General features: G+C 48.3%; 1 protein-coding gene across 3 annotated transcripts in view; it reads left to right on the plus strand.

Annotated features, from left to right (window-relative positions):
- Positions 1 to 650: 650 nt before the first annotated feature.
- The window catches only part of LOC125951932 (synaptic vesicular amine transporter), a 24,597-nt gene continuing 1,387 nt past the window's right edge, over positions 651 to 23,860 (plus strand). Inside the window, exons 1-9 of one of the 3 annotated variants that reach the window (XM_049681084.1) lie at positions 4,589 to 4,874; positions 8,019 to 8,351; positions 18,186 to 18,335; positions 18,449 to 18,587; positions 18,686 to 18,744; positions 18,914 to 19,509; positions 19,617 to 19,813; positions 20,040 to 20,160; positions 21,068 to 23,860. The exon at positions 21,068 to 23,860 is cut by the window's right edge and continues 1,387 nt beyond it. In XM_049681084.1, coding sequence (XP_049537041.1) covers positions 8,042 to 8,351; positions 18,186 to 18,335; positions 18,449 to 18,587; positions 18,686 to 18,744; positions 18,914 to 19,509; positions 19,617 to 19,813; positions 20,040 to 20,160; positions 21,068 to 21,136 — 1,641 coding nt within the window. In that variant the 5' untranslated portion in view covers positions 4,589 to 4,874; positions 8,019 to 8,041 and the 3' untranslated portion in view covers positions 21,137 to 23,860. Of the gene's footprint in view, positions 1,024 to 4,588; positions 4,875 to 8,018; positions 8,352 to 18,185; positions 18,336 to 18,448; positions 18,588 to 18,685; positions 18,745 to 18,913; positions 19,510 to 19,616; positions 19,814 to 20,039; positions 20,637 to 21,067 lie in introns of those variants that run through there. The other 2 variants (XM_049681083.1, XM_049681082.1) reach the window with 2 other exon arrangements.

Raw genomic sequence — 23,860 nt, forward strand, 5'->3', positions numbered from 1 at the left:
CGTCCGGTAACGGTCGGTGTGTTCTAGCAGAAGCAGAAGGTCCTTCGCACGCTGGTCCTTCGTGGTAGCAAACCCGGACCGGTGTAAAAGTGCGCGCGCGTTCTCTTGTGTGAAAATAGGTGCAAAAGGTCCATCCTTTGCTTTTCACTGTTGTTTTTAAGTTTTCCGTTTCCGCTATCCGAACCTCGAAGACGGACGACGAACCCGCGGTGCGTTGTTGATGCGATCATGACGTTTGAGTTTGGACCCATCGAACCCATCGACTCGGAGTGGTTGCATACCCTATTCGCTGAAGTGTTTTTTTCGATTGGAAATAACCCGTGCGTTCCCTGTTCTGACGAGGCGCCGTTTCGCATTTCGCAACTCCAAACGACCGTTTACCGCTCTTATCGATGGGTGTCAGGCACGCGCTGGAGTCAAAATTCATAATAGAAATCCGAACAAAAACAATCCAGCCTTTTTCTCGTTTTGCTGGCCGCCGCTGAAAATCCTTTTGCTTTTTTGTGTGCGTGTGTGTGTGTGTGTGTTTTTGAAGAAGAGCCTCCGTTTCCGGTTCTTGCCTTGGAACGAAACGGCAGGATTTCAATTCCTTCGTCCTTCTTTTCACCCGCCCCATCCCGTTTTTTTACAGTCGCTTGTCGCCGTCATCAGCATCATCGTCGTCGTCGCCGCCGTCGTCAAGCCGCGTATATTCTAAATCAGTGCGAACGAGGCCGAGCTCACGGGTGAACGGGTGGCCGTGGCTGCTCGCGTGACGAAAGCGCGAGACGAAAGTGTATCTGCTCGTTTCACTCGCTCCGGAGGGTCCACTTTCGCCCGAAGCACTTACGCGGCTTTACGCGCGTTGGAGGGCCCAACGGACGGGAGCGCTCCGGTCGACTGCGGTACTCGTCCCGTGAAAAATCCCCCCCCATTCCTCCCACCCAATGCGCCCCGTTCAAAGATGAAGTGACACGGCGTTGCGGCGTCGCTTTCCGGTTCATTTGCGTCCCTTCCCGAAGGCCACAACGAAACGAACCTCATGTAAGTATCCCGACGAAACCTCGACGACAGACGGAAGCATTTGTTGGTCCCCTCAAAAAAACATTACGCACATTATGCACGCGTGCTTTCCCGTGGGTGTAGAGGAACTTTACTTTTCCGCAATTGATATCTGTAGCGTTCGCTTTCTTTGCGAAAAACATTCCGGCAAACGTCCATGAACCCGTTTTGAGACTTAGACTTACGGTCATGCAAGCACAATACAATACTACGTTCTGGTCTGGTTGACGATTGCGAGTGTATCATGTAACAGATGTTGGGCGTCATTTGTGGGCCAGATTTTTGATCCCTTTTTATGTCTTGTGAGCATGGGTCCGAATTGGGGGGGCTTATGGAATGGGCGCCCGTGACCGACGGCAAGCGAGCATAACGGTCGCAGAACAAACAACCTGACCACGTGGTGCCACATGCCACGTTAAACCGTTTTCTTGTTCTAAAATTTACGGCTTTCGCATCACATGCTGGTCATAGATGTTGTCACCTCCGCTTGATATTGTGACATGTTTTTGGTACAATTATCAATATCCACGAACAATACTACACATTTGATTTGACGATATTTGATTGAAATTTACTTAGTTACTGTTTTAAAAGGATCTGGTCCTGAAATTTTGAAATCAATGTCTATACCGTCGCATCATTTCAATCTGACTGTGTCGGAAACTCGAATAAGCTGGTTTTATAATTTAGTTTTTTTTAACTGAATAAAGCATAAAAATTCCGAGTGGTTCCGTGTTCAGCAGATGATGAATGTAATTCAAAAAAATTATTCTAATATTTAAGTAAGAAAGAATGTCTAATCGGATAGCATATATAACCTACCATTCCATAAGATGCTGCACTCTACAGGTATAGCATAGAATTGTATTTTTCCCACTTTGGTATTCTTTTACACGCTCCAAAAACCGTAAAGCATCTACTTTCCCTAATAAAAAAAAAATTGAAATTTACCAGCTGGTATGCCATGAGAATCGCTACCATAAAGCATATAATTTGGCTTTTAGTGAACAATACCTTTTTTTCGGCCTCGGTGAGATGATGAGGTGGACTCCTAAGCAGTATCGAGATAAATTGCGATCGGCCCCGGCATCGTTAAGCGTGAAAGCATCATTTACTAATTGCTTATTGCTTACAATTGAAAGCTACGATACCCCGGCAGATCCATCATGTCTCGTCGACCTTGCGCTTAACGATAAATAAAACATATTACACACACACACACACACACACACACACACACACACACACACACACATGCACTCACGAGACGCACACGCGTGTTAACATTAACCATGAGTAAGCCCGATGGCTGCATTGATAAACCCGACGCTACATCGGTCGAGCGGCCCAAAAACCGGCGGCCCTCACATGCTTCACTCTCCCTGACCGTGAACATGGCAAGATAGTGTTAGCAGCGTCCACCACTTGTTGCACTTATTGCGTGAGAAATTCATCTTCACACATGCTTCCATTTGTTTGTGTCCCGTCTTTTATGACCCTCCCCTCCCTCCCAGGCCAGGTCCAGGGGCACGGTCGGCGAGGGGGGCTTGTTATATTGTTGCTTCTAATTACCACCCCGTTTTTGATTGACTCCCACCTGGCGGGGCGGGGGAGCTTCAAATAAAATAATTAGCTCCAACGTGTGCTGTGCGTTGTTCGCTTGCAAGGGTGGTATGCAAGGACGTTGAAATGCATCAATGGAAAATGGCACTTCGTGCATCTATTGCCTCCTGCGATGTGTAATGGAGAACAAGGAGTTGCCTCAATACCACGAGGCAGAGCGCATAATGTTCTCCTTCAAGTAGTAGCCTATCAGAGCAATATACAAGCATTCTGGTTAAGAAGCATTCTGGATATCTTTATGACGGCTATTCGGTGTGGAAGTATTTCCAGTCTCCAAAAAAATGTGCTCCAAAAATGTGTTCCCCTTAACCGAATTTAACAAATCGCGTGTTTTCATCGCTGTTCTACCGCCGGTTTCGCCCAGAATCCAGAGTCAAGCCACCCATCTCGCGTCTCTCACGGCAATGAAGATACAATGGAGCGGTGGGCCGGGTGAGGGGCGAGCAAAATTCGCAAACAAAAAAGCAAAATCCCGAGACAAAGATTCTTCCTCCTCAAAACGGTCGTTTTGGCGAGCGGCGAGGAAAGGAGGCGAGCAGGCAGAGCATGGAGCAGCGCTGCCCTCCCCCCAGACCCGTCGGGGTTGCTGTGGTACAGCCGTTGATAAAGATGAACCCACGACCCACAGGGAGCGGCCGAACGGCGGGCCCTGCTGTCCCGGTCCCGGTGGCTGGGCGTGGACGAAACGTGCCTTCAACGCACGGTCAACGCATGGTCCAAAAAGAGCAACACCTAAAATTAAATGGGCAGAAGGGAGAATAGGGAGGGATGAAGAAAAAAAAAGATCAAACACAAAGAAGATGTTAAAAGCAGAAAACAGGTTCTTACCTCTATCTCGTGACCGCGTCCGTTCGGTGGTGGTGGTGGTGGTGGTGGTTGGAGAGGCGTGGCGAGGGAAAGGCCTGCATTTGGATGGTCCCAGGCGGTGGCAAGCAGGCCGAGACGAAGCCAAAAACCGCGGCGAAAGCGCGGCAACGCATTAGAATGGGCTCGAAATGCTACAGTTCTGTGCAACAAAATTGCAAACCAACAGCTGCTCTATCTCTAGCGGCCATTAATTCGTTCGATAAACTATTGGTACATTGCAAACATTCTTATTTATAGCAGGTGATCCGCTTGCATCTTAGAATGTGTTGTGACCTGAAGGCAACCGTTGCTAGGAACTGTTTCATCGATAATAGATCGATCAATGTTATTCGCTGGTCACGGACTGTAATAGAGGGAAATTAATTTTAGAACGTAGCGCTTCTTTCGCAAAGAATCCAAAAAGCCAAAACTAGCCCATCCCATCGCATCGGCAACCGACCCGGCCGGTGATTCATGGAATCCTTTCCGAGAACGGTGCTTTCGGGGCCCTTTTTTTTCGGTTTTGAACCGCACGAACACGAGACCCCGTCGGTGAAGACACACCAAGGGATTCTAATGGATTTGTGGTCGTTCGATTGGCCGTGCCCCCGTCGCACCTCGATCAGTGAGATCAGACGCTGCCTTATCGCTGTCAAACGCGTCAGAGAGATGCTACCTGCCTTGCGAGATGCTGCTTCTGCTGATGGGCTCGGGGCTTTGCTAGGGATGCTGGCAGAACAGAGAACGTACGAGGTACGAGGACAAGTGCGAGGTGTATCACTCAAGCAAAAGAAGAAGAACAAGACATGGACGGGCCTGAGTGGTGAGAGTCAACTCGCAGGCTGCAACCTGTGCGTAGCGCGTTCTCGATGAGTGCGCGACCGCTGCCAGTATGTGTGTGTTGCCCTGTGAGCCGCCCCCCCCGGGGGCAAACGTGGTATTCCACAGGTAGAATGAGTGTGTTAGGGCCAGCGAGATAACAGCAGCAGCAGCATCAGCATCAGCAGCAACATTGATGCTGGAGAAATGTTTTGTTAGTTCTTCTTGACGATTCGATCCGTTCGGTTCGGTCCGCGAACCGATCAGAACCGCGTTTTCTCAAGTCTTCTTTTCTTCGCGCCGCTTTCCGGCTACCGGCAGTGTGTGTACAGTTTCGGAGTGTTGCGTTTTCGTGGTACCGGCGTGCTATCGGCGTGTTTTAAACGTACTTTACCGACTCCGAAAGGGGGAAGGCTTCCATTCATAGCGCGCTACGGCACCGGGTTTTGCTAAGACATTAGCGGCACAGCTCATCAAATTGAGACGTTACGCATCGAGGCGAAATCAGCGCGCCCGTTCCCGTCCCGGTTTTACCCTAGTACCAGGTTAGTGTGCCAGTTGTGCTAACTAACTGGAGCCTTACTGTTGGCTTCATTTCTTCAGATGCGAAGCAGCTACCACAGCTACTCGGAGTGATCAGTTGATTGATTGGGATTGAGCCTTAGTGGTAGGCAGGTGTTTTTTTTTGGATGTGCTTGAATGTGCTTGATGAAGCGTTTGGTGTAATTACCCTTCAAATCCAAGTCGACGATGGTGTGTATGTCGTGGCTTCAGGGTTTATTGACAGAGCAATCCATCCATCAATCCGGGGCCTTTGTTCGCATCGATACACCGTGTAAAATACTGACACTTTCGCGACGAAAGCATGTTGGATAAACATTGAAAAAGTATGGTCGGACCAAGCAGGCTCTACGTTCCGCTCTGAAATGTCCAAAACCAGCAGTCGGCATTTATCCGTCGGCATGTACCGAGCACATGTTGCTACCGTGGATTTGATTTATGATGATTCATTCGGCGGCTAGTCGGCGTCGGCCTGTGTGCCCTTTAACCAATAATTGCTTGTTGCTTGGGGAGGATGCCGGTAAGCTGCTAGTAATAGCGAATCTGGTCGGAACGTGACGAATTGAAAAGTACGTACCGTACGCTCTGGTCCACGGTCTAGACTCTACCCCCGTTTGCAATTCAGGATAGTTGTAGAGATGGCAATACCCTGACAAAAGTATACCACCCGGCCACCCGTCGACAACCAACGAGGCGGCTGATAACACGCGGAAGCTACCGACCAATGTTAAGGTCTGCCTCGAACTTGGCACACATCACCGAAGGAGTTTCAGTGTCAGCGCGCGCGGAATTGTACCGCTTTCTGGCTTAATTATCAGAAATGAGGAAGTTGGAACCAAATAGAATCAACGGTGGGCATAACGGGGAACTACGCGGAGTCGTTTACTCCGTCAACTCTACCGGTCCGGTGGGTTAGACCCCCGGCACTCGGAACACACTATCTCTAATAACAGCGCATTTCACCTCCACCAACAATAACAACAACAACAATGACAACAAACGAGCATCGGCGTCGTCGGGTAGAGTAGCGACATTCATTGGCCATGGAGCAAGATGATTAGCACGTGACGGACTGCTCGTTTGCTGCGGATGACCACCACGGCGACGTCGGCGGCGGCGGCGACGACGACGATGGTGATGGGGATGATGATCGCAGCTCTGCAGCTCCATTCGGGGACAACTGCTGTATTGTTGCAATACCACCCACTCGCGGCCACGGCACAATGTGTGTGGTGCAGCATGTGCCATTCGCCTAGCACCTGCAGTTCCAGTGGTTCAGCTCAATCATTTGTTGTCACGCATAAGCTCACATTAGATAGAAATCTCGCCCGGCCGGCTATCAGACTAGTTACATCTTCCATCTGTCACTGCCAACACTAGTTCTTAATTCTCTCTCTGTTCCACCGCGCCCCCGGACCTCCCCCCCTGTGGACGTTCCAACTGAGCTAACCTTCTACAATGCCACACATAGGTGCATGCTGTTGTGCAATTCGCTACAGCGTAAATTGGCAGAACGTATGGGTGATTGTTGTTGACAGAATGCTTAATTTTGCCTTTTGGGATACTAAAGATACTACACGAGATTGATTAAAGGTTGGAATGTCAGAACCACTGTTACCGATATGGCATGGGCGATAAGTCATTAACAATGGTAATTTGATAATGAATGCGTTGATAAGGGTAATGCTATCGCGCGTTGCACATGTTTTCGGTGAAGATAGTTAAAAATACAGTAAAACTAATGCTAGTGATCGATTTGTGATAATGGTTGCTTTGATAATATAAAATAATGCAAGTTTTGGAAGTTTGTCGAAAGCGTGGAGTGCTTACAAAGATATATCTGAAACCTATAATGTCTTCGTTTATACCGACAAAACATGCCTTAAACGAATGAATGCCTTTTCTTCAATCTAGTAGCTGTCGAGTTTTAATAGAGTTTTACTTCTTTTTAAGGCTGGTGTTATTAGAAACAGTTATGAAGGTTTTTTTTAATCGCCAATATAATTTTATACATCGAAAAAAGAAGATTCATTCATTTGCCGTAGTAGAAACGGATTACCACAACTCCAAAATGTGGTTCCTTCGATCGATCAAAACATTTTAATTTTGTATTTATTCTAAAGTTAAAAACTAATTCTAGAAATTTAAGGTACATAAGTGCATAACAGTTTTTTATAATGCGTAGGACGAAGCATTGCTGAACGTCTTACTCAGTATTACTTTTCCGTGAAACCTTTCAACTCATTGCCTTGGAAAAATGCCGTTGACATCCCATTTATTGAACGGCAGCGGCACGTCAATGCGCATCTCAATGCTAATATACTCGTCCACCGAAAGCACCAACAATAACCAGCAGCAGCAGCAGCTCCTTCTCGAATAGCTGAAGACAGATTTCAATTGATAAATGGCCGATCCAGTTCGCATTAGCCCATAATTTATCAGATCATTTCACTTCGCATGAAGACGGTTCCGGGCCTTTCGCCTCTGCAGCGTTGGGAACGGACGGGAATGGGATGGTGCGGCGAGTCCAACAACTCCCGCCAGCATTGAAAATATAAATGTCACCTTGGGAAATCAAGAAATATTGCCTCGCGCTGAGTTTCGTGCAATTGTTGTAAGCCGCACAGTCGTATGCTGAGTGCGTTCGTCGCATGGCCAGGGCCCTGCCAGTATCCTAATCACTCTCGCACAGTTTCTGCCCGGCCTTCCGAGTCTTGGCCTCAAGTGTGGCGGAGGATCCTTGGAAACGCCAACCGCTGGAACGGAGCGCGCGGCCTTCCGGCCTTTCTTTTCTGCAAGACTTCTTCGATTCAACTTCACGAGTACCGACATTCCATGGCGGCAGACCCACCCGTGCTGTGCCACTTTAATCTTTCGCCAGCATTGCCCATTCCGCGTCCACGGCATCCCAAACCTCTTTGATCCCCGCTCTCCCTTCCCGCTCCATCAAACTCCCGGCGCCTTGTCGGTTCGCATGGTTTGCAATAGTAAAAAGGAAGGTAATCCGCTTTTCATTTTCAATCTCTGTTCTTTTCGTTCCACCCGGTTGGATCGCCGCCGACCACCCCGTTGCTCGATGTAAATGCGGGAACCGACCTACCACCACCACCCCGACCACCACGGTACAGCTCCCGGTGTCGAGTAAGCTGAAATGCAAGCAACGGTCTCGGAGGGCAACGGTCAGGGACCCAATAGCAGCAGCAGCAGCAGCACCACCGCCACCAACACCCCTTACGCCACAGCCACCGCCACCAACACCACCAGCAACAACAACAACGGCAACGGCAACAATCACTGCACATCGCCACGGTCGTCGCAGCCACCGCCACCGAAGCTTCCGCCGCCGGGTTCCTGGGCCTCGCTCAAGCACAACGTGCTAAGATGGCGAGGCTCCCGGAAGCTGGTGCTCGTCATCGTCGCCATCGCACTCCTGCTCGACAATATGCTGCTGACCGTCGTTGGTAAGTGGCCACGCAAAGCGGCAAATGTTTTGTCTCAGGAAATCCACCTCCAGCAATGGGGCTGGAGATGATTTCAATTATTACACTTTTTCTTGTGATACTTTTTGGTGAAAATATTTAGCAAAACAACCCCGCCGGGACTACTATCCGAGGCTTCCCCCATGCCCGGCTCGAGCTCGCGTTTACGCATGAATTGATAGATCAATATTGATTCCAGTAAGCCTTTTGCGACGGGGGTTGTTGGGAAGGAAGAACTGAAGGCTGGTGGGCTGTGCACAAGGAACGGAAACTTTTCCCATTTACTAAAGAAACCGGTGACTATGGCGCGCGTATCCGCGGAGCATTTAGCTAATTACACATCAGCTGCAGCGCTGGAAAATGGTCCGGCACTTCACTCCATCATCGGTTCGCGGTTCGCTTCTTTCCTTCGCTCGTCATTGTCGCTGGTCGCCGCACAGGGAAATGAAGCCATCATCCGATGCTTTGGCTCTCGCTTATTAACCGTTGACGGTTGGCGGTGAGCTCGAGCTAAAGATTTACAGCCCGCGCAGCACGCACGATGCGCGGAAACGCTGGTTTTGCTTTTTCCAATTGGTGGACAATTGTCAAATCGTTTCAGTCGTGTGGATTGGTGTGGTTTCATTGCCACGCGGTTTTCCGCAATCAGGGCTAAGTGGTCCGATGGTTTCGGAGTCGGACACTGTCTGTCTCCAGTGGTGCCAATTGTTCCTTCGGCGCGCTGATTGATGCGCGAAATCACATCGCACTCCAGTCGCAATAACAATAATGAACCAGAAAGAAGCGAGGAGAAAGTAACGAGAGAAAATGTGTTTCTTGTCCATCGACACTCCTCCTCCTTCTCTCCTCCCCACTCCGGCTCCACCTCATTACGACGACACCTAATCGAGCGCGTAAATGTCTTGGCCACCCCCCCCGAGTTCCAGCGCCAACATTATCATTCCGAGGTGCCGTTGTGGTTGTGGTTCGTGGCCGAAGACGGTGGCCGGAACGGACGGAGGGAGCCCGGAAATGGCAAAACGGAACCATTCTCGTACCGGAAACCCGGAGCCAGGCATTCCGGTGACGGCTTGCTGGAGAAGTTCTTTCAGTGAAATTACTTTTGGCTTCTCGCTTCGCTTCAGCCAGCTTGCCTTGCCAGTCGGTCCTCAATCGGAACTCCGGGCGTCTCGTGCTCGTGTTTCTCGTTGTCACAACCGCAGTCTCAGCCTCGGTTTTGCGCGGCAAATTGCACGTTAATGGCCGCTGTGCTAAGGGTTTAAGGAAAAATCAATCGATAACCACGCTACTGGCCCATGGTGATGAGCAAACCTTGCGTGCTATTCTCAAGTACTCAAAACACTTTCATTACCCCGTGCTTAAGAACACGACCTTTCGGTGTCACAAAGAAAGTGCAAAAAAGGAAGCCAACTTACAAGGGCGCAAGCCAGTCAGCAGCCATTTCTGCCAAGTGCACCGTGGCCGCCCCGGCCGATTCAATAGTGCCACGAGGTTCAAGTGCCAGCACAAGATCGTTTGCTCACCAACTTGTTGCATGTGGCTTTTGTGAACCGCGTCCTGGCGGTGGACGTTGCAACATCTCCACTGACGACGGTATGCAAGACGGCCTTTTTTTTGCTTCCCATTTCTTTTGCCTCTTTTTATCACGACGCCATTTGTATGGGCACCACCAGTTGAATCCGAGAATGAAATGTTCCATTCCCATGGTTGAAGTGTCCTGAATGGGTGCGTTTGTGTGTATGCTACGAATAGTAGTGCCTAGGACGGAAAGTGTGGCCAACATGACAAATGGCATGCCATAAGTGTGGTGCAGGGTTTTGTTGGAATGTTGTTGGCCACCAACAAGCCCCGAGTGGGGTTTGTAATTTAATTATGCTCTCGCTTTAGCTACAACAGCGAGTGGAGTGCACATGAAAGGTAATTTACTCATTTTTTATGCGGAACTGCTTCCTGTACCACTTCGTGCTGTTGCATATAGCTCATGCTATAATGAGCCTACTACTCAAAAGCACAAACGCAGCAGGCTAGATTACTAGGCTTATTACTTTCTCGGGAGGGAGTCATAGTAAGCTACCTTTTTGTAAGTTATGCCGCAGTTATACACAACAATCTAAACAACAAAATTTTCGTAAAATCGAAATGATATATTTTACTGCAATCTTTTGCCTCCATATGATCATAAAACATGTATTTAAATATTACACCGGGCCATACCATAGACAACCGGGATAGTAATGTCCCGTCGCAACCGAGATAAATATTTATTGATCAATTTTGCAAATGGGGTCCTCTTGGTAGGTTGGGGTTTAATCGCTCAAACCACACCACGGGGCCATTAATCGCCATTCCAGGTACGATAGTCGAGCCCGAGCGCGCGGCAAAACACAATAATCCATTCCACGAGAAGGATAAAGGCCTTCAAGTGCTCGTTACCAGTATGCAACGGGTCACCATAATACCCTGTCGCGCCTAAATGTATCGGTTAAAACCGTTACACGGGGTTCCAGTTCGTCCATTCCTGTCCAGTTCGAACGAGGACGACTACGACGCCTCGAGAGTCGTATTTCATCGCTAGGAAAAGGGTTGCAATGCTGCTGGTGTGTCCGAGTTTTTCCGAGAGTCCACTTCAACCACCCAGATTGGTATGCGGGCGTCTGTGTGTGTGTGTGTGTGTGTGAACGCACATTGCGTGTATCCCATCGGTGTCCGAGAGTTTCGAGTTTCGCACGTAGATCGATGGGTGTTTTAATAACAACAAAAAAAAAGAGGAACACAAGAGCAACCAACCGGTCAGCCTCCAGTGCCAAGTTTATCAAAATAAACCGTATTATTTGCCGATTTTATGTCGGTCGGTTGGGGGAGTTTGGGGGGTAATAAATGGGGTCGATGGTTAGGGGAAGTATAAGGGGGAAGGCGGAAGGAAGGGGGGGGGGGGGTATCAGATTTCGGGCTCGCTTACCGTTCTGCGATAGCGACCAGTGCGGATGAGCCCCATTGGGGCAGCCAGCATGAGGGTACACGAAGTCGCTTTATACATTTGAATTCATTCGAAGTCGTCCATGACGAACAGCCATTGCACCTTCTCATACCTTCCCCTCCTCCCTCATGGCTGTACTTGACAGAAACTGCGAGGAGTAAAGGGAGGGGACGTACTTCTCTGCGTCGCTTGCTGTCTTCATGATGCCGGATGGATCCCGGTAGCGATATTAATCATTTCGGATTTCGTCTGAACTTTTGTGTGATTCCTGCTGCTCCTGTCAATGACAGGAGCAGGAGGAGAGTTGGACCAAGTGGGTCCATTTCCTGATCGAGTGGCGCTTGTCCTTTATCGTCCTTTAGATGCACGCAAGTGTCAAGTGGGTCTGCTGCGCGCGCGTGTGTGTGTGTGTGTGTGTCGGTTTGGTTGGCAGGACATTCATTTACTAAACAAATAATTGTATCTCGGCGCAGCAATACAGACATTCGATTTGTTTTTTTTCGTGAATCGTGAATTAGAAATCGATCGATCGAGCAGACCCCGAAACCCGACAGTAATGACTGCTGTGCTGTGTAACAGAGCAGGAAACAGTGCGATCAAAGCAGTCGCTTGGCCCCCATTTTGCTATTCTCTCCGTACGTCAAACTGTCAAAGGGTCAACTACTAACGAAGCTGCTGTTTTTTTTGCGGTTAATTTGTCTGTGCTGTGGTTAAGTTCTGAAGTTAATAACCCCGAAGAGAGGGAGAGAGAGGGAGAGAGAGAGAGAGAGAGAGAGAGAGAGAGAGAGAGAGAAAAGAAGAGAAGAGAACCTGCATTAGTTGGTGCCGAGGAAACCAAAGGGGTTTTTCGCGAAACAATTTTCCTCGCTTGGCAAGTTGTTCGTGGTAAAAACACAAAGACCCGCCTGCTGTCGGATTCGCAGGCTCCTCCCGCATGCACACACACACCGGTGTTTTCGGGACAAACCTCACGGAACCACATTCGCTACCGTGGGTTGTGTGGCGTTTGGCACAGCGGAACGCAAGGAACATAATTTTCCGATTAGCAGCCATTACGGCCAAGCCCCATGGTTTTGACCATGTCGACGGATGTCGACGAGAGTAACCCTCGAAAAAGAGTAAGCGGGAGAGGGAGCGGAGCACAAACCAGATGAAATGACAATGAATCACGCACTTCGCTGGAACGCTGTCCCCACACCCTCTCCCGGGGGGTTCTTCCCTCGGTGTTGCGGTGTTTGTACTTCGGTGTGGAAGTTGCGCTACTAGCTAGCGGTAGAACCGTGGAACGGATTCAATCCAGGAGCTAGTTCCACTGTGCAATACCACACACTCACACACACACACACGCATTATACAAGTGGTCAACCGAGAACGAACGAGGTAACCTCGGTCTACATCACCAATCGATTTCCCGGTGCTACTCCCGGAGAGCCTGCCAGCCAGCCAGCGAGCCAGCTCGTTTCCTGTTGGTTCCATCGGTACCATCGGTGGAAAATGGTGGTGGTAAAAGTCAACGAGCTGGAAATTCGGTTTACTTAAGTCTCGGTTCCGTCTCCGTTGCGGCCACCAGCCACGGTGCGGAGTAATGTATGAGCCAAGCCGAGCCGAGTTGATGTTTGAGAAATGGAGGCGCCTGGTAGCGTGTGAAAGAGACAGAACAAGAAAGTGAATGATAGAGAGAGAGAGAGAGCAAGAGTGAAGGAAGAGACGAGACGAAAGAGGAAGGAAATGGTGTGTTGAGTTGTTGTGGATTAGGGTGATAATGAGGGTCCTGGTTCCCGCATCTCGCATTAGAATTGGTGATGTGAATTGATATCAACGGGCACCACCCACCATCATCGTGCGCCTCCATCTGCCAGCTGCTGATGCTGCTGCTGCTTGCCATGGCTCCACGGGTCCAGACTGTACGAACGGTGGCCGCTGACTACTTTGAAAGATTACTGCTTTCTACTGCTGCTGCCAGGGAGTGCGAGCGAGTTAAACCTCGAGAGGGGTGTGGGTTAGGTAGCTTCTAGATGAGAGAACCGCACTTTCTTCTCGCACTTCTTCCTTCCGGCGCATTTATCATCAACAAGTGGCCGTAAGCGTAATCGTAAAAAATCATCCAAGCCCTTGGGCACTACGAGATACAATGTGTTGTCCGTAGGGATCGTCGTCGTCGACGACGAGTTCCTTTTATCCCATGTGAATGGTGGCGATGTGTGCATGTGTTTGTTTTTGGAGCACGTCTTTCGGGGAGACGTCGAGCAGAAGAAAGGACTCCAAACGATAAGCCCGCGCCATTGACACCTCCAAAGTCGTCCTGGTGGCATTCCCTTGCACGGACAGACACACACACGCCCACAAGGGAATGGAAAAGCTGTGTCGTTTCGGTGCTTTATAATGTCTTAATCACCATATAACTTCACTTCAGCGACGTGATGGTCGACGATGGCTCGGGGGGCCATTGTATTCACACCGACGGTGGTCGTAGTCGACGGCCGTCTGCCGGGCTAATCGAGACCATATCTGTCATAAGTAATAACGCGCACAACCGGCGGCCCTGGTACGCGTTTGATGTTCTACTTTATGCTCAAAGGAGAAATCCGTTATAGAAAGACCTTCGAATGCTTACAAGGTTTGTAATGGTTGTCGCTGTAGCTCTTTGAACTAGACTGGACTGGCCCCGGACTGGCCAGTCCAAGGGAATTCCATCATGCACACAAGGCACAGGGAATGTTGTAAAAAGGATTTAAATTCGAGATTTGCCATCAACCGGAACTGGTTGTGACATTTCCATTTCCCGACAGCCGTTAATTGAATTCGTTTTAACCGAATGGTGGTCACATATCGCTCAGATAAGCTCCGCATCTGCTGCGCTGCCGCTGCTACCAGTTGCTGTTGTGGCACGATAAAGGGATTCCGTGTGCTACCAGCAGCCAAAGTTTGTTCCGGCTTCGTTTATCTTTGGTAGCGATCGTTGCGAGGACACTGACGCGGCTCTGCACTCCCAAACATAGCCTCTACCACAATTCTGTCCATTGGAATTCTGTTCAAAATACGGGGAAGTCATGAGGATTCGGTTCCACCGGTAGTTCCATTCCATTGCGGTTAACGGTGGTTAACGGTACCGCAGCGAGAACAAACACATCTCTATTTGTCCCCATGGCCTTCTTCGCTGGGCGCGCTCAATCTGTTTTCAACACAAATCAAAGGGAAAGTTTGTGCCGAGGATTTTGTTTCCGCTTTATTTGGCTTGGTATTTCACCGCCCCAAGAGCACTGGGCATGGCAGCGATAATGAACAAGTCAGTCATCAGACGCGATACGAGTGTCACGTGCGCCATGTTGTGGTTGGCGAGTGGATCCACCAACAGCGCACTTCACTCGATCTAGTAGCTTGGTCGTTAGCTGGCACGTGGACAAACATGAGAAGTGGTAAGAGGTAGAATGCGTCAGGCAGAGAACGATAAAGGATGCAACAGGATCTTCGAACGGTGACGAACAACGACGGCACATATGCACTGGATCCATCATTCACTTCCTTGGCGTAATTTGGCATTGTTTGGAGCGAAGTGAATGCGTCCGCGAATGATTTGGGGCGTCTGGAATGCGCCTTAAATTGAATGCCACAATCGGAATGAGATCCCTGAGGTATTGCTGGCATTTTGACAATGTATTTCCCGTGAGATGCACAAATATCTTTAAGAAGAATTAAGAGATAGGGAGAAGAAGTGTTGTACACGATAGTTGAAGCATTTTACCAGAGCAAACTGTTCAGCCTCCAACAGATTTAGCTAGAATTGATTGTATGACGTTAGACTATCGGCTTTCGTTGAGGTCGCAAGACAATAGCGTACTTGGAATCAAACTCATTTCAAATTTGGTTCTTCGATGGAAAATTTGTTGTTATCCGAGAGAAATTCTTGAAGCGTTATTTTCTGTTGATTCCAACAAACAAATAGAAGTTTTGGACCAAATTATTCGAATTCTAATTCCAGCAACATACTTGAACAAAAAAAAAATATCCCTAATGGATTTACCAATTTTCAAACTGTATCAAACTGCATATTACTTCTAAAAGATGATTCAAAACCAAAAATTCAAAATGACTTGAATATCAACCTAAGTACAGAGGTTTTGCTACTTGTACTAACACTAGGCAGGTACTAACTTCCTTCTATCGTCATTCGCTAGGAATGCTCGCTACTTCCAGTGCACTTTGGCATTTACAAGCAGCTATTGCCTCAGTGCAGAGATATTCCAACAATATTAGATCTCATGCCTGAGTTGAAGCTGGAATCTTGGCGCCACTAGACTATGCAATTATGCTGCTACTACCGGCCAGCGCAATGCTCCGGACTGAATGATCCGTTTATGTATTTAGTTATGGAGTTCATCAAAACACAGTCAGTGCCCATAAGATGCATAGCTGGCTGTAAAGTTAATTAGATATTTAATTTAACAATTTAACAATCTTAGTGAAAGATAAACATTCAAAAATCTATTCAAATAATGTTAATTAACGGATAAAGCAATTATTTCCTCCAAATTGTATTACTCATTCATCAACGTAGTCTTGATAATTCGCTATTTGCAAGAGTGCTATTTTGGTACCTACTAACGAGACCAAAACCCGGATCACCCAGCGACAACAAATAAAACAATCGAAAACACCACAACAGAGGACGGAAAGAAGGACGATGGAGTCACTTACCACCCGAAACCCACCTCCCGGTCATCCGCTTGCTTTGCGATGAGCTGCGCTGTAAATTATTATCTCAACAACTCCTCCGGTCGGTAGCCGCCGGCGTGCACGGTCATCCCATCCCACGCCCACAGCCGACAGCAAGAAAAACCCTGGGCTGTACGCTCGGTTGTCCTGGTCCGTGGCAACAAGCTGTTAATTTCTCGTACATTAACGGCTAAACGAGTTAAAGGATAATTTAATTGGTCCGTGTTTTCCTAGCCGTTGGCCAGTCTTCGTTGTCTGCCGTGCGTTAAACCAGCGAGGACTAGGCGCAATGGAAGGACCTCTCGCGTAGTGATTGCCATGGCACACAAATTGCTGCTAATCCTTTCGTTACACCGCCCGAAGGTATGACTTCTCGTGAAATTGCTCCTCCTTGTGTTTCTCGATTAATTACCTTTCACCAATCGATTGGCACTATCATCGTACAACGTCCCTGGCCGGACGGCCTTTTCAGTGTGAATGATCCCGTTCTCCTTACTCCAGTTCAAATGCTAGAGTTACTTCAAAGAGCGAACCCTCCTGTCTTTATGTAACGAGCACCTTCAACAATATAGCCAGTGCCTTTCTCGGTTCTTATATCATGCTAAATTGACATCATTCTTCCTCGGTATTCTGCTCTGGCGATGGAGCATCGCTTGGAAGCTTGAAAGATGCAAGTGAAACGGAACACTGTTGGCGTTGGTGAAGATGCGTTCCCCTTCTTGAGATAGCGTAGACGCCCCCGTAATTGAATCATCGAAATTTATTCGATTACAAAATGGTACGCTTTCATGTGCTATCATCTTTCACTTTCCTGCACTTCATCAGTCTGATTGTCTGAGGATGGTGATGCTGCCGATGATGATGATGATGATGGTGATGATGAAGGTACTCTAATGGCGTTCCGAGAGCTCGAGGCCACGAGCAGCTCACACGGAAACGCTGCTTCGAACACCCTGAACGAGATGGCAATAGGATGCGCCAATCGGTAATTGGTTTCCGATATACCTCCACTTCACGGCCTTGACTCCGGGGAGCTGGGCTGATTTGCGGAGAAATTCCGCTCGCACGGCTGACGACGAAGGTCCTTGGATCGTAGCAACCATTTCCCATTGACTGACGCCTTGAAAAAACAAGCATCCTAAACTCAAAGGGCTGTAGCGAAGTAGCTTACTGGCGGTGGCCTTTCTCGGCATCATAAATCTCTTGTCGGACAAGTCTTCCCACGGCAGATGGAGGGAAATGCAAATGGGCGATGCCCAGCCTTCCGTTGATTGCGAACGATTCACTATCACAAAACCACCGAAGTCGAAATGTGGTCAAAGGATCCTCGCAATCATGAGCTCCACAGTTCCCAAAAGCGCACCTCTAACCACAATTGAACTACACATTATAAACACATTTCGCTCGCTATTACAAACTAATTTTAATTATCACTCAACCTAAAGCTTGGAGCCTGAAGCCTGGAACTGCTTCGCTGCCGAGCTCGACACACAATCGAACAAACTAACAAACCAAATTAAGTTAGTCATTTTCACATCCTGGCGCCACATCCGAACCGGGTTTTCCCGGGTGGCAGCTAGTAGATGCAGTAGAAAACCCCCTTCCTGGCTTCCTGGCTGTGTGGTGAGGCCACCACCACCTCTCATCCTCGGTGGGGAGGAACTGCACTGCGCACGAAACCGGACGGAGATTGACAGTTTAATTTCAACTTTCATTTAAAACTAAGATAATTCAATTACCCTCTAGCGTGCTCTAGCGTGGGTCTGGGACGGTGGTCCGGGCCAGCACTGGAGCCACGCGAATGATGAGCGTTGATTGTGTTATGCGAAGAAGCATAACCACCACCATCGCCAGCACCAGAAACGCCAGTTGACTACGGGCAACGATTAGCCGTACACTTGTTGAGCGCTACTGGAGCGCTGGGGGGAAGGAGTACGTTGGACAAAGCCCATGAGAGCGTGGCCTCGAGAAGATGCTGTTTCACCCTTCGTGACAGCATGATGATCCTGCGAGAGGAGGAGTCGCTAGACCGGCCTTGGTCGCAATGGACCGAGCGTGATTTACGAGCGATCGTTAACGATCCCTATCGAGCCTCATCGCGGTCTCTGTCTGCTTCTTCCCTACAGTGCCAATCATACCGGAGTTCCTTTACGACATCAGACACCCGGATGCACCGCTCGCTAGCTTCCCGAAGACACCCCCTCCGACGTTGTCACCGTGCGAGAAGGAATCGACGACACCGTACAACGGGATCGACATCACCACGCAGGGTTACGGTAAGGAGTCCGGTTTTTAAAGACCGGATTCACTTTTTATCCCCAAATTTTACCCCCCTTCTTTTGCTCGCTATGATTTTCATTGTCTTCGGTTCTGCTACTCGCGATTCCAGACAATGCCAGCTGGTATGCGGAGCGCGAGGAACGCCATAAGGAGCTAGTGGAGGAGACGGTCGAAGTGGGGCTGATGTTTGCGTCGAAGGCATTCGTCCAGCTGCTGGCCAATCCCATCGTTGGGCCGCTCACACACAAGTAGGTTCTCAGCCGGCCATTAAACCGAAACTGAAATTACCATTTTCAGTCACAACCTTTTCATGTCAAAACTCTCTATACATTTATCGCCTTCACAGAATAGGCTACAGTATTCCGATGTTTGCGGGATTCGTCATTATGTTTATATCCACCTTGAGTAAGTATCCGGGTATTACCGGGTTGTCCGACCATTGTCCGTTGTGTCGATGTCGTGCTAACAGCTTCGAGGGAACTCTTCTTGGAAGCTTGGGCTTTTGGGGGGGACATCCGACTCCACTAGGGTGTCACTACCACGTCTAAACCACCCATTTTGCCTTCTGCGGCAGTTTTCGCTTTCGGTAGAACGTACTCCGTTCTATTTCTGGCCAGAGCATTGCAGGGTATTGGTTCGTCCTGTTCGTCGGTGTCCGGCATGGGTATGCTGGCCGATCGCTACACGGACGACAAGGAGCGCGGTAACGCGATGGGCATCGCGCTCGGTGGTCTCGCCCTCGGCGTCCTGATCGGACCACCCTTCGGTGGGATCATGTACGAGTTTGTCGGTAAGTCAGCTCCGTTCCTGGTACTGTCGGCGCTTGCCCTTGGCGATGGACTGCTGCAGCTGATCATGCTGCAACCGTCGGTCGTGATCGAAGAGTCGGATCCACCGTCGCTGAAAGCGCTCGTAACCGATCCGTACATTATCATCGCGGCTGGGGCCATCACGTTCGCCAACATGGGTATCGCGATGCTGGAACCGTCGCTACCGATCTGGATGATGGACAATATGGGTGCGAGCCGGTGGGAACAGGGTGTCACCTTTCTGCCCGCCTCCATCAGCTACCTGATCGGAACGAATCTGTTTGGACCGCTCGGTCATCGGATTGGGCGATGGTTAGCGGCCCTGCTCGGTCTCGTCATCATCGGTCTTTGTCTGTTGTGTGTAAGTGTGGACTCCTTCAGGAACCTCCAGGCAGGTCTCCTGCGTGGATAAGTTTTTACATTTTGCTTGATTTCCGACCCCTCCCCTTGGGGAACTCCCTGTTCCAGATCCCGATGGCCACTTCAATCAACCATCTTATCCTGCCGAACGCCGGACTCGGTTTCGCCATCGGTATGGTCGACTCCTGTATGATGCCTGAGCTCGGTTACCTCGTCGATATACGTCATTCGGCCGTGTACGGCAGTGTCTACGCCATCGGTGACGTCGCGTTCTGTTTGGGCTTTGCCATCGGACCAGCTCTAAGGTAAATACTCTTTAGGCTTCGCCGGACCGACCCACCGGATCGGATGTGGTGGCAAAAGATTAAAATTAAAAATACCCATGTTGACCGATAGTATGGGCCACTGTCCTTTTGGTTTCGGGGGGGGGGGGGGGGGGGGGGGTTTGTGGTCAGGCGTGTAAGTGTGCCCGATTGCTTATTTACCAACTTTTAACCATCTTCTTCTTCTTCTTCTTGTCCATCGCACCAGCGGCACCTTGGTAAACACCATCGGGTTCGAGTGGATGCTTGTAGGCATTTCGATTCTCTGCTTCGCCTATGCACCTCTGCTCACCTTCCTCCGGGCACCGCCGACGAAGGAGGAGAAGAAGGTAAGCAACGGCATCGATAACGGGGGTCTAGCGCTCGGCGAAGCGGTCCACTCGGTGGCGCCGGTGACGGTGAACGGTAGCCGAGACGAAGCGAAGCCGGGACTGGAGGCGGGCGCCCCGAACGGGCTAGAGTTGAAGGATTCACGAGAAAAGGATTCGCTGGGTGGAGAAAATTGTGTTACAAAACTGTAACTTACGGTCGTAATTGAAATGGAAACCAGGGCGTCCGGTCGTCCGGTCGCCTCGGTCCCCTCGCTTACGTCCTCGATATACGTCCTTTCCGGATTGCGGTTCACGGACGTTTCACAGTGCCGTGCATTTGTAGTTTCTAATCTTGCCACCCGCCAGTCTCGCTGCTAAACTGCAAACGAGTTTGCGGTGATTTAGTTCGTACTTTATGTGTTTCTTCATCTTCAGTTTGGCGTTCAACAATGTTGTGCTGTTGATTCGCTAGTACTTTTTCTTTGTGATAGCTTGTAAGATTTAGTTGTTAATGATTACCGATAATGTCGATAATAAATGGTTCTTAAGATTATGTTTCTTAGTTTTTGGTTTTATTATTGTTGTATTTTTGTATGGTTTTGGATCATTATTTTCACATGATTGTAAGTATCATTTGCTCGTTTAGTATCTTCCGTGACTTCGCTCACATTTCCACAGTCGAAGTGTGTCGACTATATTTTGCTAGCTTCTGTTTTTGTTTGATGATTCAATTCTATTTTGTACTTTTGTATTTTTTTTTGCAGAGTTTTGATGTCAATTTTTCCATAGAATATATTTTCGTTTTTAATTTCAGTTCAATTTACTACAGTCAAGTGTTTTTTTTTTAAATCCATCAAGTTAAAAACAATCACAGAGCAGTAAAAACGGGTTCGTTAATGCGATTACTTCATCCCTTTTCTCACAGTCGCTCATCGTTGGTGAACGCTCATCAGTGCGTTACGTTACGTACCAGAACGAAGATGACGACGAGTAAGAGGTGTAACACCGGCAGATCATCCAGCAACAGCACCATATCGTTGATAGGAAGGAAGGTGCCGATTAAAAGGTATAAATATTGAATTAGCATCACAAAACAAAATTGAAATCAACCAAGAGATCAGGAACATTTTCACTCAGCAAAAAGCGTCGGCTGCAGGACTAACAGGTAAGATAACGCGCACTGCAGTTGCGCTGAATGATAACGTAAGAATATTGTCCAGTAATATTGCGAAAAACAAACACGGAAGTACTGAAATAATGATGATAGATAAACACGCAACAACAATAATTTGGCAAAACAGGAAACAATACTCACACTTGTTAAATGATGCACAGAAGAAAAAAAAAACAAAAAAAATAAAACATTGTACCGAGCGTGAGAATGGGAAAAACGGAGATAAAACTCCAGTAAAAGAAATCTAACAAAACACCAACTCTCTGCTCCGTACTGTACGCAAGACTACATGAATGAATTTACAAGTGTGCACTGCAGAAATCTAATGAAAGCGCCAATGGTGCGAACACACTACTAGCCTCTCTCGTCTAACGGAATCTTAAATTAGCAAACCTAACACTATAAACACTATAATTACTCCCTGCAAAATACTAAGTCAATCGGTTTTGATCGTACATTTGAGTGGCGTCTTTCAAAGGCGTGCAGTCCGTTGAGAGCAGCGGCACTCAAGTGTACCACCAAAATCGACCTAGTCAGCGTCACTCCACCCGGGGCAAAGGGAACCGAAACAACGAAATCGTGCAAATCCGCGGCCATTACGTTAGCTGGCGGCTGGCCGTGTCTGTCTACTTGGTAAGGTAAGATTCGATGAGCACGCGTACGCCGGACAGTGCTTCCGTACTATTCGCGTGCGCTTGGTCGATCGAATCGCTGGCAACCTGAGGCACGACCGGGACCATCGACTGACGCATCGGCAAGCGGCTCCGCACTCGGTAATTCTGATGGATCCAAATCCTTCTCTGCATCTGCATCTCCGACCATCTCCCTACAAGGAATGCAAAACATGAGTTCTTGAAGCTGGTGGAGTTGGCATGCTGACCGTATAAATGCTGGAAATTTGAAAAAAGAAACAAGTCAACAAATCACACTAAAGAAACCTTTTGTTGGTAGTTTAGTTGGCATCGTTAGACCGTTGTATCTTTGCTATTAGAGGCATCCTTTGTGGCGCGAGTTTCAAGGTGCCGGAAAGCTCGAAAACAATCTGACCAAAATATGGAACTAGCACTAACCTCCCCCCCATGGGGTCGTGTGTGTGTGTGTGGTAGGATGTATCACTTACTTATTGGCTCATTTGAAAACTGTGTAAGACACTCTGGAAACCTACGTACGTATAAACTATATAGCCAATCTCGCTCTATGTCCTGATGAGTCACATCATATACCTATTGTTTTTGGCGATCACACAAGAAGCACACTATTACTCTAATGTTAGCGATACCTATACCACACTCTAACCAATGGTTGAACATGTTCTCCCATGGATGGTGAACCGATTGTTGTCTATATCTACACATATTTATGATATGGTTGGAAACAGTATTGCCCTTATTCGTACATTTTATCACACACTTTGGCGAAACGACGAGACTACTTCGCATGCGGATCAGTGCAGATCGTAGGAGGCGGAAACGTGTGCGCTAACGCGTAACATCACGTGTAGCGTCATGAGCTGCTATGATAATCTCTTTGCAAAATTTGAATGGCTGCAAGCTTTGCCTAGACGGTATCATGAGCAGAGGGCATAATAGGAGATCAAATCTATGCTGGTTTGAAGTATTTAGAGCAATATCTATAACAAAACACAACCAAAGTATTAATAATCATAAAAAGTTGCATTTCTCAGCTGGTCCATCTGGCCGTAGCTAACAGAGATATTGAACCATTCCAATGGGAGAACAAACAATCCATAAATTGTGCGAATGTTTAGTGTAGTGAGTGGATACTTGGCATGAATGGAACGGAATGAACCGAAATGATGCGCGCATGTAGTTCTACAAAAACAATCTAATGACTCTATATGTACTACTAACTACTTCCCAACGATTCTGTCCCATTTTAATGATCTAAGCAGCTGCAGCACACAGAAAACATAACACTTCCCCAACGAACCAAAACGTGAAGCGCGACGATGAATTGCTGACTCAATCAAAATTTACCATCCCACATCGATAGTGAAATGCGTTGTACAGGATTGTAAAATGCCACAGTGCTGTAAGGTTTCCTTTAAACAGGTTTCAGTTTAGAGACAGTTCAAACGATTACCGTTGCATAATGTTACGGCTTGTTTCTGCACCGGCACTTGGCAGTAAGTTGTTGTTTCGCTTCTCCAAAAATTGGCGTACGGCGTATAAAGTTAAGTTAAGGACACGCGTTTAATGCGTGACGATCGACTTGATACGATCAGTTAACAAAGCATTCGAAACCACTACTTCCCACCCACACGAAACAATATATCGTCTCCATTCTCGGAGGCATTTGCTGTCGTCGCTTCGTCGTATCGGTGTGATTTTGCTGTTTGTTCCCGGTGTGTGTTATTTGCCTCCATATAGGCAGTCGATCTTGTTGTGCCGGATTGACGCTGGTACAACAGAACTATTGCTGTAGCTAGACGAAGAAGGAGAGAAAGGGGTTTAGTGAAATAAACCTATCCCGGTCCCCGGTCGGTGAGCCGCGTTATCGTGAGTTAGACAATAACTTTTGCTG

The sequence above is a fragment of the Anopheles darlingi genome, chromosome 2 (assembly GCF_943734745.1).
Source record: "Anopheles darlingi chromosome 2, idAnoDarlMG_H_01, whole genome shotgun sequence".
Lineage (NCBI taxonomy): Eukaryota > Metazoa > Arthropoda > Insecta > Diptera > Culicidae > Anopheles > Anopheles darlingi.